Genomic DNA, 15,903 nt, shown 5'->3' on the forward strand with positions numbered 1-15,903 from the left:
CCAGTGCTGCATTGCAGCAGGGCCTGAGCATGGAACCTTCAGAGGACGCTCAGGCATGCAGCTCCCCCTCTACTGCTGGTGCTCCTACAGATGGTCCCCAGTGCTGCAGGTTTAGTGCTGCTGCATACTATCCCGGTGCTGACCCACCTTCGCCTCTCAGTGCTCTCCCATCGCCAAAGAGGTCTCAAATGTTGAAGACGCAAAATGCCGTCAGCCAAGAAGGCTGCCTGAGGCCCCTGCCCCTGGATGCTGTGGCAGTCCTAGAGAGCCAGCTCAGCCCATTCGGTGGGGTCTTCTCTCTCAGTTTCTGCTTCCATGCTCCCCTTCCCATGTCACTTCCAGGGGTACCAAGCATCCCTTGTGGGAAGAAAGATGTGAAATGAGTGACGAAAGACATTGTTAATCAATTACAAATTACAGATTTGCTGGCAGATCCAATAGCCCCCGCGTAAAGGAGAGTTGAAGTCATCGCCAGGTCCTGAATCTGTACGCCCACGAGAGGCTGAGATCCCGTCCTTTAATGAGGGCTCAGTACTGAATTCATCTTGAAGTTGTGATTGAATCTCTGCCAGCTCCCAATGTCACAAGGCTCATCAACCTGGGCCAACCAGACGCTTCCAGGCGCTTCTCCCTGTATTTACATGCAGGCATTTACAGCAACCTTCAGACAAGCAACAGCCCTTCTCTGTTGCCTGGTTATGCACTGTCACTCACCCATGTGTGTATGTGAAACAGCCAGAATCTCCAGTGTGTCTCAAGGACACAACGCTCACTGGTCTGGAAGTTAGTTCTGAAAATGACCTTGACACATGGTGGCACACATTCCTTTCATTGCTGTGTTATGGCGGTGGATGGACCGGTTTATGTTTTACCTGAGGGAGTGGAACAGAAGGAACCTGTCACTCACTGCTCTCTCCTCCCTCCCATCGTGTGCCCTCCTTTGGAGGCAGGCAGATACGAGGAGACTAGGACACCTCGCACAGATCTGCCCCCCACACCTGCCCTCTGCAGTCACCCCTCTCTTGCTGCACTTTGTCACCTCAGTTACTTCCCGCAGACACCCTCTGTGGGTAGCAGTTCGACATGACTTGGCACAGCCTAGCCCCAATACTGGGCTTTCTGCTCATCTGGACCGCGACCACCGGAGGACAGGTCACTGATGGTAAGACAGCGCTACCAGGCTCTGGGCAGCACCAAACCTCATCTTGAGAACTGACAGGCGCTGCAGACACTCCTGTGCAAGGATAGGATATTATATATGCTAATAATAGCACTTCTGAAGGCATGCCACATTTAATGTATAGTTTTAGCGCTTCTGTGTAGGCATGTCATATTAATGTGGCATTTAATGTGCAGTACTGATGTCTCTATGCAGGCATTGGACATGTAACGTACAGTTTTAACACTTCTATGCAGGCATGTGATATTTACTGTGCCAATAATGTCGCTTCTGTGCAGGGATGTAATATCTAAAAGGGCAGTAGGGGCAGTCCTGTGGAGGCATGTCTTATTTAATGTGCAGTGTTAGAGCTTATTTGCTGGCATGTCATATGTGTGTCATTTAATGTGCAGTACTTGTGCTTCTCTGCATACATTTGGTATGTAACATGCAGTATTAGCACTTCTGTGCAGGCATGTGAGAAGTAGCATACAGTATTAGCACTTCTGTGCCGACATTTGATATGTACCATACAGTATTAGCACTTCTGTGCAGGCATTTGATGAGTAGCATACATTATTAGCAATTCTGTGCGGGCATTTGATATGTAACATACAGTATTAGCACTTCTGTGCAAGCATGGGAGAAGTAACATACAGTATTAGCACTTCTGCGCAGGCATTCGATATGTAACATACAGTATTAGCACTTTTGTGCTGGCATGTGATATTTACTGTGCCAATAAGGGAACCTTTCTGTAGCCATGTTATGTAATGTTAGAGGCATTTGATGTAGCGCTAAAGGACTAACACCTGGAGCAGTATCTCGGCGCTAGCAACCAGACATGGCAAGAAACCCATTAAAACAGCCATGTTTTAAAAAGTTTTTAATTGTAGAAAAATCCCGGCATGTTGGAATTTACAAAGGAAGCTTGTTCCAGTGGAGCTGGGCAAGGTGGGAAAAGGATGGGCCACCAAATATAGAGACGCGCATGCGATGGATTCTTTGTTCTAGGATCTGAGCAAACTGGTCGACTGTTGTAAACTGAGTCTCTAATGCAAGTGCGAGGGAAGCCGTGTGGTTAATGCTTTGTGCGTTGCGCAGCACAATCAAAATACAGCCCGCCCTCTGATGGGGAGCCAGTGAAGGGCTTTCACAATAGGAGTGGAGGATGAGCGGGGGGTGCAGATTAGGGGGGCTGAGGTATTCTGCAGCACCTGGAGCTTGGCCAGCATTGACTCCCTTGCTGCCTCTAGCAGTGCGTTCCCATAGTCCAGGCGGTTGACGATCAGTGCCTGGACTAGGGTTTTTTAGGTCTCGCCTGAACTAGCGCATGCGCTGGTCTGGCGAGACTTATTGAGAGGGCTCCAAAAAGTGCTACCAGGCCAGCCTAGAGCTACAGTGCAAGTGCGCGTGCGCCGCGCTTTACCGCGGTTACTTTCACTTTAGCGGCCGCGCGGCCGCTTTGATGTTTGATCGTGATCACTTTCACTTTCGCTGCTGCACGGCTGCTTTGCATAGCCAATAGGTCTCGCTTTTGGGACCTTATAAGTATTTAGTTATGCAACTGTTGCATGGCTAAACACTTATAAGGTCCCAAAGGCTTGTTTTGGATGACCAGGAGCCGCGGGAGGGTTTTCCCGAGCAGCCGCAGAGAAACCTGATGCCTCATGGTGCTGCTTTGGTCCTTCATAGAAAGTGCCTGATCTAGCTTGACACCGAGATGTTTTACTACCTGTTTAGGGGAAGGGGCGGAGCCTAATTCGACGGGCCACCAGTCCATTGACCAAGTCTCCTGAGCCTTGCCGAACAGCATTATGTCTGGTTTTTGCCATTAAATTGAGGACAGTTGTTAGCCATCCAATCTGTGATTTTCTTCAAACAGTCCGCAAACCTTGTTTTAGCCGTATCTGGAGCTTGCCCAAAAGAGATGACTAGTTGGGTATCATCAGCATAGGACACAATCATGAAAACCCGCATGATCTGGCCATCGGCACGAGCGGGCAATGTGGACACTGAATAATGAAGAACCCTGCTGGACTCCTCTGATAACCTGCACAGAGAAGGAACTGAAGGAGCCTAACGTGATGGTTTGGGTACAGTTGCTCAGGTCCTGCTGCAGTGCAGCACTGGGGACCATCTTTTACCAGAATACCAGCATCCAGGGAGAGTCTAATGGTCTCCGTGACGGCCACTGGTGCTGCTTCCATGCTGTCCATTGCTCTGAAACCCGATTGTGAGGGGTCTAGGATTTTGAGCTCTTCCAAATGTGCGGCCATGTAATATCTGATGGGGAATTAGGAGTACTCCTGTGCAGGCATGTATCATTTAATGTGCAGTACTAGGGCTTCTTAGCAGACACACAACAGTTAATGTGCCAGTAATGGCTCTTCTCTCTCTCTCTGCATGGATGTAATGTGCAATGCGTCAGTGGTAGCTCTTCTATGAAGGCATGTACTATGTTGATGCACTGCCAGTGCTTCTCTGCAGGCATGTTTTATTGCATGTACCAGTAATATCAATTCTGTGCAGGTGTGATATTAAATATATCCCAGTGGTAGGATTTACCCACACCGTGTCAAAATTTAATTTGCAAGACGTTTGTCAAATTTATTTATTGCTTTGTTTTGGTTTAAACAAAAAAGTGACAGGTGGAATGATTACATTAATCTCAGTCACTGGTAATTACTTGAGGTCACATCACAGCCCACCCTGTTTTGCCCACGCTGCCACCTTAGATTAACCCAGCCATATGCAAATGAGCCTTGGTCCTGCTCCAGTCCGAACTGCCAAGCGAGACCCTCTCTGAACCAGAACAGGCAACGCAACACTGATTTTTCCCTAGTTGGGGGCTCTTCAGTCGGGCACAGCTTGATTTCAGTGGCACAGTGAGCAGAGGACCCACACCTGGGCATACCATTGGCACAGAAGTAAAGAAAAAAGTAATTTGGGGAATGCTTGGATTAATATCAGACACTGGTAATCACTCTGGCTGCATCCCAGTCCATCTTTCTCTTTTCCTGCAATTCAACCTGAGATTAGATTTAGCCATATGCAGATCAGTATTGGCTAGATTTGAGCTGGGGAACTGGTCTGGGAATTGTTGGGGGAACATTTGTTGAGCAAGTTTTAATTGTTTTTACGTCTGTACTCACAATTTCCTATCTGCTCCATTTTTTTAAAAAAGTGTAACTCTGCCTATTTACATCGGAATCGCCGCTCTCACTTCCTGCTTTGCAGAGCGAGCGCGCTGATTGGTTGGCTCTTATCCAATCAGTGCGCAGCCCGGGTGGAGTCTGTCGAAGCCCCTGTAGCATTTAATGGGCGCCACTGCGAGGACGCGCGGCTAGATTTGAGCTGGGGAACTGATCTGGGAATTGTTTGGGGAACATTTGTTGAGCAAGTTTTAATTGTTTTTACGTCTGTACTCACAATTTCCTATCTGCTCCTTTTTAAAAAAAAGCGTAACTCTGCCTATTTGCATCGGAATCGCCGCTCTCACTTCCTGCATTGCAGAGCGAGCGCGCTGATTGGTTAGCTCTTAGCCAATCAGTGCGCAGCCCGGGTGGAGTCTGTTTAAGCCCCCGTGGCATTTAATGGGCGCCGCTGCGAGGACGCGCAGGGCCCACAGTTGGGCTCCAGATGACTGCCCTACTTTCTGTGGACAATGCACTTACAGGATGAAACCTCCAGGACACCCTCTATCTCTAGGTCCTAGGACTTCAATACACTCCATCCTAAGCATTAACTGCCGTTCACTGTCTAAACACCATGCTGAGGTGTTTGACCTCCTCCAGGACTATTCTCCTGAGGATCTCTTTTTAACAGAGACTTGGATCTCCGAGGCCTCCATGGCTATACCTGCACTTGCCCTCCCCTCAGACTATGCCATCTGTAGTCTCAATAGAACAGGGGGGAGAGGGGGCGGTATTGCCATCATATATAACACCGTCTATTCATGCAGCTTCACTCCCGAAGACCTACCTGATTGTGAGAGTGCGCTTTTTAAAATTGCTATGAGTGCTAATTTTACTTTCTCTGGCCTCCTAATCTATCGCCCACCTGGCCCATCTAAAACTTTTAGAGAAGCTCTGGTGAATACCACTTCAATCCTAGCTCTCCAGACTGCCAATTTCAATATTATAGGTGATCTGAATCTCCACCTGCAAATGCTAGAATCCCCAGATATTCTTAGCCTCCTAGGAGACTTAGCAGCCTGCCAATTGACCCATTGGTTCCCGGTGCTACGCATAACGCCGGGCACCTCCTTGATCCTGTTTTCTCTAACCTGGAGTCACTGGAAGTTCTAACTCCTCTTCCCATGATCTGGACAGATCACTCTCTCATCCAAATGCAACTAACACTGGTTGACTTGAAGTCCTAGTCCAATCAGCCCCCCTCACTGAAACGGCTGTGGCATAAATTTGACCAGGAGGCTTTTCTCACAGCCTTGAGGACAAATCGTCCAAACAGATCCTTTAATATGGTACAGGCTGACACACTCTTTCATAGGTGGGTAACCGAAGCCCTAGATACCTGCATTCCTTTCAAACCTACCCATTCTAAAGGAACGCGGGCTAACGCCCGGTTTAATGAGGAACTGACCCTAGCTAGGAAGAAATGCAAAGTTCTAGAAAGAGCATGGAGACGCACATATGACCCTCAGGCTAAATCTCAGTATAGAGCAGCTATAAAATCCTACCACAAACTAGTGCATAGAACTAGAGCAGCCCACTACTCTAGCCTGATTACCACCAGCACCAATCGCAGTAAAACCATTTTCTCTCTTCTAAAGGATCTTGTCACTCCTCCTTCGGCTCCGGGCAGTGCCATCTCCTCTAGTCAACAATGCGAGGATCTGGCTAATTTCTTCCTTGATAAAGTAGAGGGCATTTACCATAACTTTGAGCATGCAGGAAATCATGACAACAATGAAAGGAATATGTACATCCGCCCTGAGACCGTCTCGCTCACATCTCTACCCACTATCCTCCTCAAAGACCTAGAAGGACTAGTGATTACAATTAAATCAGGATCTCCAGACGACCCCCTTAGACCTGACGCCTTCAGGAATGCTCAACAGGGTCTCCTACCAAAGTGCCTTGATCTACTGAATTTATCCCTCACTTTGGCGGTGAGCCTGAAGAAATCAAAACCTTCTCAGGGGCTTCACTGATACACCTGGTCCTTTTAAACCATCAAAGAAGAGATTGGCACAGAAGCTGTAATATAAAAGACATCTTTTTATTTAACCTCAGAAGAGGGAGAAATGCGTCATACAGTATTCTCAAATCACTGTAGGAGACATTTCTAAGGAGTACAGAGAACAGGGGCCTTATATACCCACCCAGGGGCTCAAAAGAAGGCGGTACAAGTACACATGAGAAGAGGTATACACATAGATGGTCATACAGAAAATGCACAGTCAACAAGTAGGAGGAGAAATAAGTTGCTGACATCAGTTAGAACAGCCTGACAGTTCTATACTAGGAGCAGGTGCATTCTACTAGCTAGGCCCTTCTGAGCATGTGCCAGACTCTGGGAGAGGGAAACAGCAAATGGCCAGCACATAGCTAACTAAAATGGCTGCCAAGTACAAAATGGCTTTCAGCTCGTGCTAACAGATTCCTGCAATCTTTTAACAAATGGTTCTTTTTGCATGAGCTAAAGACATTTCCCATGATCCAGTAGGAAAACAGAAAATGTGCACATTCATTTTTCATAAATTTATCAATATCCTAATTCATTGCTCGGTGGGCATTTCTCATTCTAAATATTGTTAAGCGGGTATGTATAAGGTATAAGCAGGACAGGAGTACAAAGGGAACAGAGCATTGGGTCATACAGATAGCAGAAGAGAGTAATTACTATTATCAGAAACAGAACTATTAGTTTTCTAGTCCTAAGCAAATCCTAGAACCATCCAGTAAAAACATTTTCAAGGCTCCTATGCATTTCAGTGACCATCCATTTAACTTCAGAATAGCCAACAGCACATATCTAATAAAAACATTTTCGCTAGACTTTTCCAGTGTTTCCTTTATGAGGGCTGGAGTATCAACCATTATAATCAAGGAAAGGGTAAAGCAACATTTGTCAACTGCTCAGATGAACTTTTCTCTCACAGAATAAACATTATTCCTAATGTAAATATAAAAGCAGTCAGACATATTATTACAAAAATTTTCGTGGATCCAGGGGACCAGGAGGACCACACAGGGCCATGAGAATTAGGAAGAAGAGCTGCAAAGGGCTGCTCCTCCTCAAAAATGGGACGACCAATGGGGTACATTTTCAACAAAAAAGAAGAAGAAGTCCTTGGGAAATTAAAGCCGCTGTACAACCAGCCAGAGGGGAGTCTTCTCCCTGTGTCCGTTTGAGCCTCACAGGCAGGCACTTGTTGTTCCCACGGTGGAGCTGCACAACTCGCAACTCAGGAATCACGGCCCAGTTTCAAGGGAAAAGTTTCTTCTTTCAGAATAGGGCAATCACCCACCAGGGCAAATGCTCTCAGCGATCCTGTCCAGTGTCTCAGGCAGTGCACCAGTTTTCTTCACTTCAATCTAACAGGCACCAGAGACACAGCACCTGTACCCTGAACTCAAGTCCTTCCCTAACTCCTGTATTGCTCTGCTGGCACACTGCTCTTTCGTTGGCGCCATAGATTGCATTCAGTGTGCCCAGGTATCTCTTGACCAACACAGGTGAAGACTTTACAGCCACTTTGGGACCAGGATTCAGAGGCCTGATGCTAGGATCTCTGAAGCAACCCTTGTTTCAAAGGGGGTCACCTCAAGCAAGAACTTCCTCGTCTTTCTGTTCGGTCTGTGACTCTCAGCTGGGCATCAAAAACTTGACCCACGATTTCTCCTTTCTGATTTGTGACCCTGTCTTTCGCCCAAGACAGTGGCAGGGGTACACACTTCACATCCCAGTGCTTCCGGGCCTTCTACCTTCACTGAGGTCCTAGTTGCCAGCAATGCCTGTGCTGGTTACCTTCACCTTGACTTCAAGCTGGACTGGTGCTGACTCCCCAAGCTGGATCTGATGTCCGCGCCCCTCTTGCAATGGTTGTAAGGCAGCAAATATCTATTGGTGGACAGAACAAAAAGGTCTTTAGACAAGGCACAGAAATAATCTATCAACAGAGAGGATAGTCTCAGAATACTTCCTAGTCTAGGGACGCCCCATATATTAGCAAGGCACCCAAGAACCACTTTCATCTATGTGAGAGTAAAAAAAAACAACAGCCTGGGCCTATTGGCAGGTATAAAAGGAACTCTTTGGTGAACTGACAAGAGTAATATGTCACCCAATCCCAAGCAGCCAAGGAAGTCTGTGTTAATTTACTAAATTCTGAGGAAAAGAGAAAAACAATAGACATACTCCAAATCCTTACATCTGTATATTCCTATCTTAATCATCTAAAGACCTCACGAAAAAAGGAAATGTTCTACACTTTTACTCATAGACTTTGCATTACTTGTACAGGACGGCAGACACTTCTAAAATGATTTCTCTTAATAAAAGCACCTACATTGTACGCTTAGGACCATGCTCTCATGTTATAGGAGCAACAGGAAAATCTAAAACTGCTAATTTAACATGGATTTCTATTACATAAAGAACTAAAAACTTCAACATAATGGGTAGATTTTCTCCAGCAGAACATGTTGTGACAAACTCCTATAAAACAATATTTTCCTCAAAAATGTTTGCTAAGGATCACATGGGCATCTTCCCTTTCACAATCCAAACTATGCAACATCAGCTCTAGTAAGGACTGTCAGATTATTTACACAGACTAGCTAATAAAAACTAGCAATGCCCTTGCAAAACTGTATGTAGCATGAGAATAACAAACAATAGTGGTGTTATCACCTGAGAAGTTTAGAACAAAAACTACCCACATCTAGTTCCCCTTAAAGATCAAATAAGGAAACAGAAATCTAGACTACTCATCCTTTCATAATTTCATCAGACAGGATGGGCAGTAACATAACAAATTTATTTATTCATTTTATTGATGCTAACAATGTTTAAAACAGTATTACTGAATAGCCAATTAAATGTCTCATGGCTATTTCACAGACAGTTTAGACAGGCTAAAAAGAAATTGAGAAAAAGAGAGAGAAAATATAAATTTGCCTACCCTTAATTTGTAGAAGAGGTAGCCTCCTTCCCCCATTTTTGACAGTAGGAAACCTGTAACAGGTTTCACTTCTGTCAACACTATCAACCCCTATTTGTAGCAACTGGGCATAAACAAACTCTGAGGAGGTAAATAGCACATTAAGCTAGCTAAAGAACATATATCTTTAGCAAATGTACAAGTGTAACATGAGGGCGCATGAAATCAAACTAAATCCCATTGCTTCCTTAATTCAGCCCTAAAAGCATTAGTGCTATATATATGGCAGAGCCATTCTCTTAATCAGAGCTCACATATACCATTATATTTCCCTCTGTTCATATGAGTGCACAAAAACTTGCTTTTGCCAAAAAAAGTAAACAAAACCTCTTTCTTTCCCTGCCCTGCCATTTCGTCTTTCAAATGTCGAAATGTCAAAGCAAACCTTTCACTGAGCCCTGCTAGGCTTCTAAATGTATCACTTCGACCTTTAACCTATTCGCAGCTGTTCCATCTTGCGTGCAAGGTTTTCATGCAGTTTTCCCAATTCAAAGTGACCCTGGAGACTGAGAGCTCAAGAGCAACCCACTCCATTCCTGTCTACCAGCAATTCAGAGGTAAGCTTAATAACTTCTGCCAGTTTTTTGTACATATTTATATTTGTGAGCAGTGTGCTGAGTGCTTGGCTAGCAGTATATATGTCAGTTATTCATTCTATACTTACATATGTGCATTTACTGGAGCCTAAGGCAGTTTAAAAGCTGCTCTGATTGGAATAACCTCATTTAAATAGGGAATTTTACCAAATTTCGACTTTGATGTTTGGGGCACTTAAAAATGAATATCCTACAATGTTTTTGCATAATAGTCATCCCCAGAAAGTCCTCTACATATCCCAGAGATGTGGCATCAGAAGTGTATAATGTATACCCTTATAAAAATGAGTTTTGTACGCCTGGGTAAAGTGACATTTCACATGTAAGTGACCCCCTATTGCTGTATAGCACGGCTTAAATTCAGTTTCGATGCTAGGAGGTCACAGCATCATTATTAGGCATTATAAATATTAAAAAACAAATTTAATGCACCTATTTTAAATAACATTATTTTATATAATCAAAATAATTTTTTTTTTAAATAAATCCAATTATTTTGATGAGTCCACATATGAAAAGCAAGCTGCATCCCTTGCCTATCATATTTAAACACATTCATTCATAACCCTAAGCACAGAAGCCTAACTTGAAACATGAAAGTCTGCCCCACTTTTAAAAGACAGTCATTATTATTTAACATCAAAACCACTCTTATCCTTATTTAAAAAGGCATTAAGAAAAGAAATCCCTACTGTCAATCTGTTCCCCGTTATCCAAAAATAATGAAACTATATTTCTAACTTTTAAAACAGCAGTCTGAAATGCAGGGTTTTACACCGTGTTTGCACTGACTTAAGATGTAGTCGACTGGGGCGTGGTCTGGCCACAAAGGAAGATGGCCCCCTGAATGTGAGGCTCCACTGCGAGGGGGACCCTTGACGGAGGCGGCACACTTTACACCTCAGCTAGGATCACCCCTGTGACAGCTCTGCCTTCCTATAGCAGCGCTTTTACTTGTGGCTGAATTTCAGAGTCGAACAACTCTTTTTAGGGTTAATTCTAACTGAAATACTTTCTGCTCTGACAAGCTCGTCCTGGGCCTCAGAAGCCTCGGCTCTTGCGTAACCGGAGAGCCTCTCTGGCTGCATTCTTGAGAGGGTTTTATAACCGGGCATAGTGGAAAAAGGCTCTCTTCGTTCAGTGTTCAGTGCTTCAATATTTCTCAGCCGGTAAGAAGTATCTTTGCCTTCTGCTTCTGTGATTAATTCCTGCAATGACATGACCCTTTTCAAGGTTATCTCTGACTGGAACAATTATTCTTTCACCAAATACTTCTGAAGTATCGGAACTCAGCTGTTCTATTGAAACTTCACACACAACCTTTTGCGCTTCGATTAATGTGTGAAATGTTAAAGTTCTTCACTGTTTTTTCTTTTTTTTTATATTCTCCAACCTTCGTCTGCAAACAACTGCAGAGAGTAAAATTCAAGAATGGAGTTCACAGGTCAACTAATACTTTTTTCTCTCCTGTGACATATTCATTTCCAACATGCTTTCAGATAGACTGTTACTCTTCATTTCAAAGCGCCCTTTCATGTTGGTAATGCGCAATATCTTCACTTAATACCACCTCACTGTCCAGTGGAAATATCTTTCCGCCTATGAAGTATTATTTATTAGGAATTTCTATGGCATATTATGCGTTTTTTCGCTCAATGATCTTAACACACTGTCAGCTTTATATTGCATGTTATGAAGGTCTAATGATTTTATACACAATGCAGTAGAAGATTGAGCTCTTTTTTCTTATAATTTGTATCTTGCTAGTATCTTATGCTGATGTTGTTTTTCAGTGACAAACGCTAAATATTTTATGTCATAGGATGCCATACATTGTCATTTGTGACTGATTATTTTTGTCATTATTATCGGTAAGAGACTAAAATATTTATTTAGGTGAGCCTACAGGATTAAGTGCGATAAGTTTACTCTTTCACCCTCATATTAACCCCTACGTGCTCTAATTGTTTGCATCTAATTGCTAATCGCTTCATTTGTGTCTGGTTTTTTCAACACTCTGCGGACACATTTTACAGATGTCGAATCACAAAAATTACAACAAAAATTCAAAATTGTCTCCTCCTGTAGACACACATAAGCAACTGCGCACTATGCCTACTAAAGGTTCACCCCCATCACCACCTACTTCATCTTTGGTCAACTCAACCGCTGAGTCAGCAGCAACTATGAATCGTATTTTGCAGGAAATTTCAACTATTAGTTGCCGTCTGACAGAAATGGATAATAACATTTCCTCCCTCACGACAGAAACCAAATCCATTAGAGCGGATATTGCGCAATTTCATAAAAAAACTGATGGCGATTAACTGTAGTGGAAATCAGGCTTTGACTCAGTACAAAACAGGGACCAGGATCTTCTACTTCTTCGCAGTAAGCTTGTTGACTTGGAAGATCGCAATAGAAGAGACAATGTTCGCTTCTTTGAATTTCCGGAGAAAATTGAAGGCCAAAATGCTCGGTTATTTCTATGTAAAATTCTTCCCAAATTACTTGGTACTACTTTTGACTCACCATTGGAAATCCAACGTGCTCATCATATTGGTCCTCCACGACCAAACCTGGATTCTCGACCACGGCCTCTAATTGCTTGTTTTCTGAGACATGAGCAAGTCAGACAGATACTATTATCAGCTCGCACGCAAAGATCTTACATCTATGATGGTCATCAAATACATATGGCAGCTGACTTCTCGAGAGAAACCAACGAAAGAAGGAAACTATTCTTAGCTATGCGACCACAACTGCGGAAGTTGGATATCAAGTATGGCCTGTTTGACCCAGCTCGCTTCCGCCTTACTAAAAATGGTGAATCACAAGACTTTTACAACCCTGAAGAATTACAGCATTTTCTAGAAAGTTTAACAGTTCAAGACATGGATGTACAACATATTTCTCACGAGCAGTCTGGTCAAAGTTCTACACAACCTCAACAGTCGACAGATAAAAGGCGTCGCAACCTTGGGGATGTGCGTCCTTGAGGTAGAGAAACAGAGCGACCTTTTCGTACACACGAGGATCAAGCGTCCGCCTTGCAGTCTGCAATTACTACCACACAAGATCAACGTAGAGATAAGTCCAGATCTCCCTTCAAATCTGCTCCAGATGGAGAATGAGTTAAGTCCCTATTTATTATCCTCATAGTTACGGTCTTAGTTAATATCGTTTTATCAACTTACCTGACTCTTTAAGTTCAGTTAATGCTTACTCCTTGTGTTTACTTACATCTTACTCTTCAGCCAGAAAGATAAATAAGTTCTACTTATATTTATTATAGATGATTATAATATAATACTGAGTGTTTTTCCTTATGGATATACTTACTATGTATTTTAATATGTATCTTATTTCAGTCCCTTTATCAAAAGAATTTTATTCTAAACATTATTTATAATTTTATTTCACATTGGTCATATGTTATACGCTATGATATGTGCTTTTAATGTATTACTATCTCACTTTTTAAGAACAGGCTCTTTATCCATATTTACATTGCTGATATTCTTTCTTAAATAATCCCAACGTTTTTTCTTATAGTTATTTATAAATTTAAGTTATCAAATGTTGTTTATTATGTAAATATTATGAGAATTGTATTTATGAATGATAATTTTAATAGTTCACTTTAACTTCTGGTATTCATTCTCATTCATTTATTGCTTTTAGACCCGTTTAATGCTTATCTATGTTTCTTAATGAAATGTGCTTATCCTCCTAACGCATACTATTATATGTATTTGGGTCACAGGAGTTTTCAGTCTCTTTATAGCTTTTCTAATTTATTGTCCTGGCTGATATTCATTTTAATTGTCTACCCTCCTTAAGGTGTCTGTACTCATAGTGGTGCTCCAGTGATTACATAGAACATTTTGATCCCTCTATTATATATCAATAAGAACATTCTTTTACATTTTCTTATATCTTTCTCTATTGTTCTATACAATACTTTATTATATTCTTTATTTGCTTCTTTATCACGTTTGTCCTCCATAAGTCTTTTTCTTTTCTTCTCTTTTTCTTTTCATATACTAAACTTTCTTAACCTGTAAAACTCTTATTTTCTTACACTTTTCTATTACTTATCAACCAGAGTACTCTCCCTTCCCATACAGCCCTATTCCCTCCCATTGTATTCCTACCTCTTATTTTTCCCATTTTTGACTAATACATTGATTCCCGATCCCTTTTGATTGTATCCCATCATGGCTAATATTCATCCTTTATCTACCATTACTTGGAATGTCCATGGCCTCACTCATTACATTAAACGGAAGAAGGTACTTTCTTATTTACAGTCCAAACATGTAGACATAGCTTTATTACAAGAAACGCACCTCGATGAGATTGAATCTGGCAAACTTTGCAGAGATTGGGTGGGGAAGGTCATTCACAGCAGCATTCACAAAAATGACCCCACAGATACTAACCCTTTCCGCAAATGTGGAGTTGCAATTCTTATCCGCAGATCACTTCCAGTCACGATCTCCAAGACTTGGTCAGATCCTGATGGTCGATATGTATTTGCCAAATTACGTATCGGGAATTCTTACATCTGTCTTGGGTCTATTTATGCTCCGATTGGCACTAAAAAGTCTTTTTTCCTTCAATTGAATCGCCTCCTCACAGAGATTGATGCCTCGCAATACCTCATTGGTGGGGATTGGAATTTGGTACAAGATCCTATTTTAGATAAAACTGGTTTGTTTGATAAGGCCAATGCAGCGGATAGAGCGGTATTAAATGACATTTTCGGATAACGGTTTGGTTGATCATTGGCGTCTTAGTCATCCACAAGACAAAGAAAATACGTTCTTCTCATCCTCACATGGTACATTTTCCCGCTTAGACTATTTTATGATATCGCACAAAGCGGTTCAATTAGTCACGGAATCACATATCCTAGAAGCAGCCTTGTCTGATCATTCTCCTGTCCTTTTATCTTTAGATTTAGGTCTATCCCGGCCAGGGCGTAAACCATGGCGTATGAGCATTCAAAGACACAGGAAGCCCAAGGGTAAACTTCAGTTACAATCCCATCTGCAGGACTATCTCTCTATTAACCAGGGTTCTGTCACTTCCAGCAGAACTGTTTGGGCGGCGGCTAAAGCCACTATTAAAGAGCAACTAATGCGCGATGCAGCACTTGTCAATAAGAATAATATTGCAAAGCAGACAGAATTAGAACAAGATATTCAACTCTGAAATCAAGACATGTCACCAGCAATCTTTTTTTGAGTTGTCATTATCCTCTCAATGACGGGTGTGCATAGTAGGGTGTGTAGAGGGACTGGCCTCTCTGCTGAGACCTCTCTCTGTAATGATGGGTGTGCGTAAAACACTGGCTGTCTACACAAAATGGCCACCAGTCACATGGTCAAACAACAACAAGAAGCAAGCAGGCATAACCACAGCAAAGAACACATGCAGGCCTATGTCAAAAGCACATTGGCTGCCTATACAAAATGGCCACCAGCGACATGGTCAAACAATAAGCAAGAGCCATGGAAAACAAAGAACAAATGCAGGCCTATAGACATTGACCATACAAAATGGGCCCCGGCCACATGGCAAGCGTAACAAAGACAAGTGGTGGCCTATGGTGAACACACTCACACACTGGCCAGACAAAGGAGGCATGATAATACATGAGAAAACAGCATTAATTCAGCAATGCCAAAAGTGAAAATTAACTGTGCTAAAAAAAATATTACAGCACACATCCTCCAAAGGCATCAAATATATTACTCCATGTATACACTGTTTGTAGAAAAAAAACATGAAATACCCCCCCCAAAACAATTTTTTAAAATGTAATCTAATGCCACCCATGGCCTAAATGATGTTTCAGTTAAACAGACATCACAGGAACAGTTGTTTCATGCACCCATGACTAGTACTGAGCCTACTGAAGGTCCATTGGCAGACTAGGCCACATCGTG

The 15,903-nt window shown here is 42.7% G+C and overlaps 1 protein-coding gene across 1 annotated transcript in view; it reads left to right on the top strand.

Annotated features, from left to right (window-relative positions):
* The first annotated feature begins 941 nt into the window (after window positions 1–941).
* The window catches only part of LOC146830152 (uromodulin-like), a 369,504-nt gene continuing 354,542 nt past the window's right edge, over window positions 942–15,903 (top strand). The window contains exon 1 of the mRNA XM_085604401.1: window positions 942–1,162. Within this exon, the coding sequence (XP_085460527.1) occupies window positions 1,084–1,162 (79 nt within the window). The 5' untranslated portion in view covers window positions 942–1,083. The remainder of the gene's footprint in view (window positions 1,163–15,903) is intronic.

This window comes from Triturus cristatus, chromosome 5_1 (assembly GCF_964204655.1).
Source record: "Triturus cristatus chromosome 5_1, aTriCri1.1, whole genome shotgun sequence".
Classification (NCBI taxonomy): domain Eukaryota; kingdom Metazoa; phylum Chordata; class Amphibia; order Caudata; family Salamandridae; genus Triturus; species Triturus cristatus.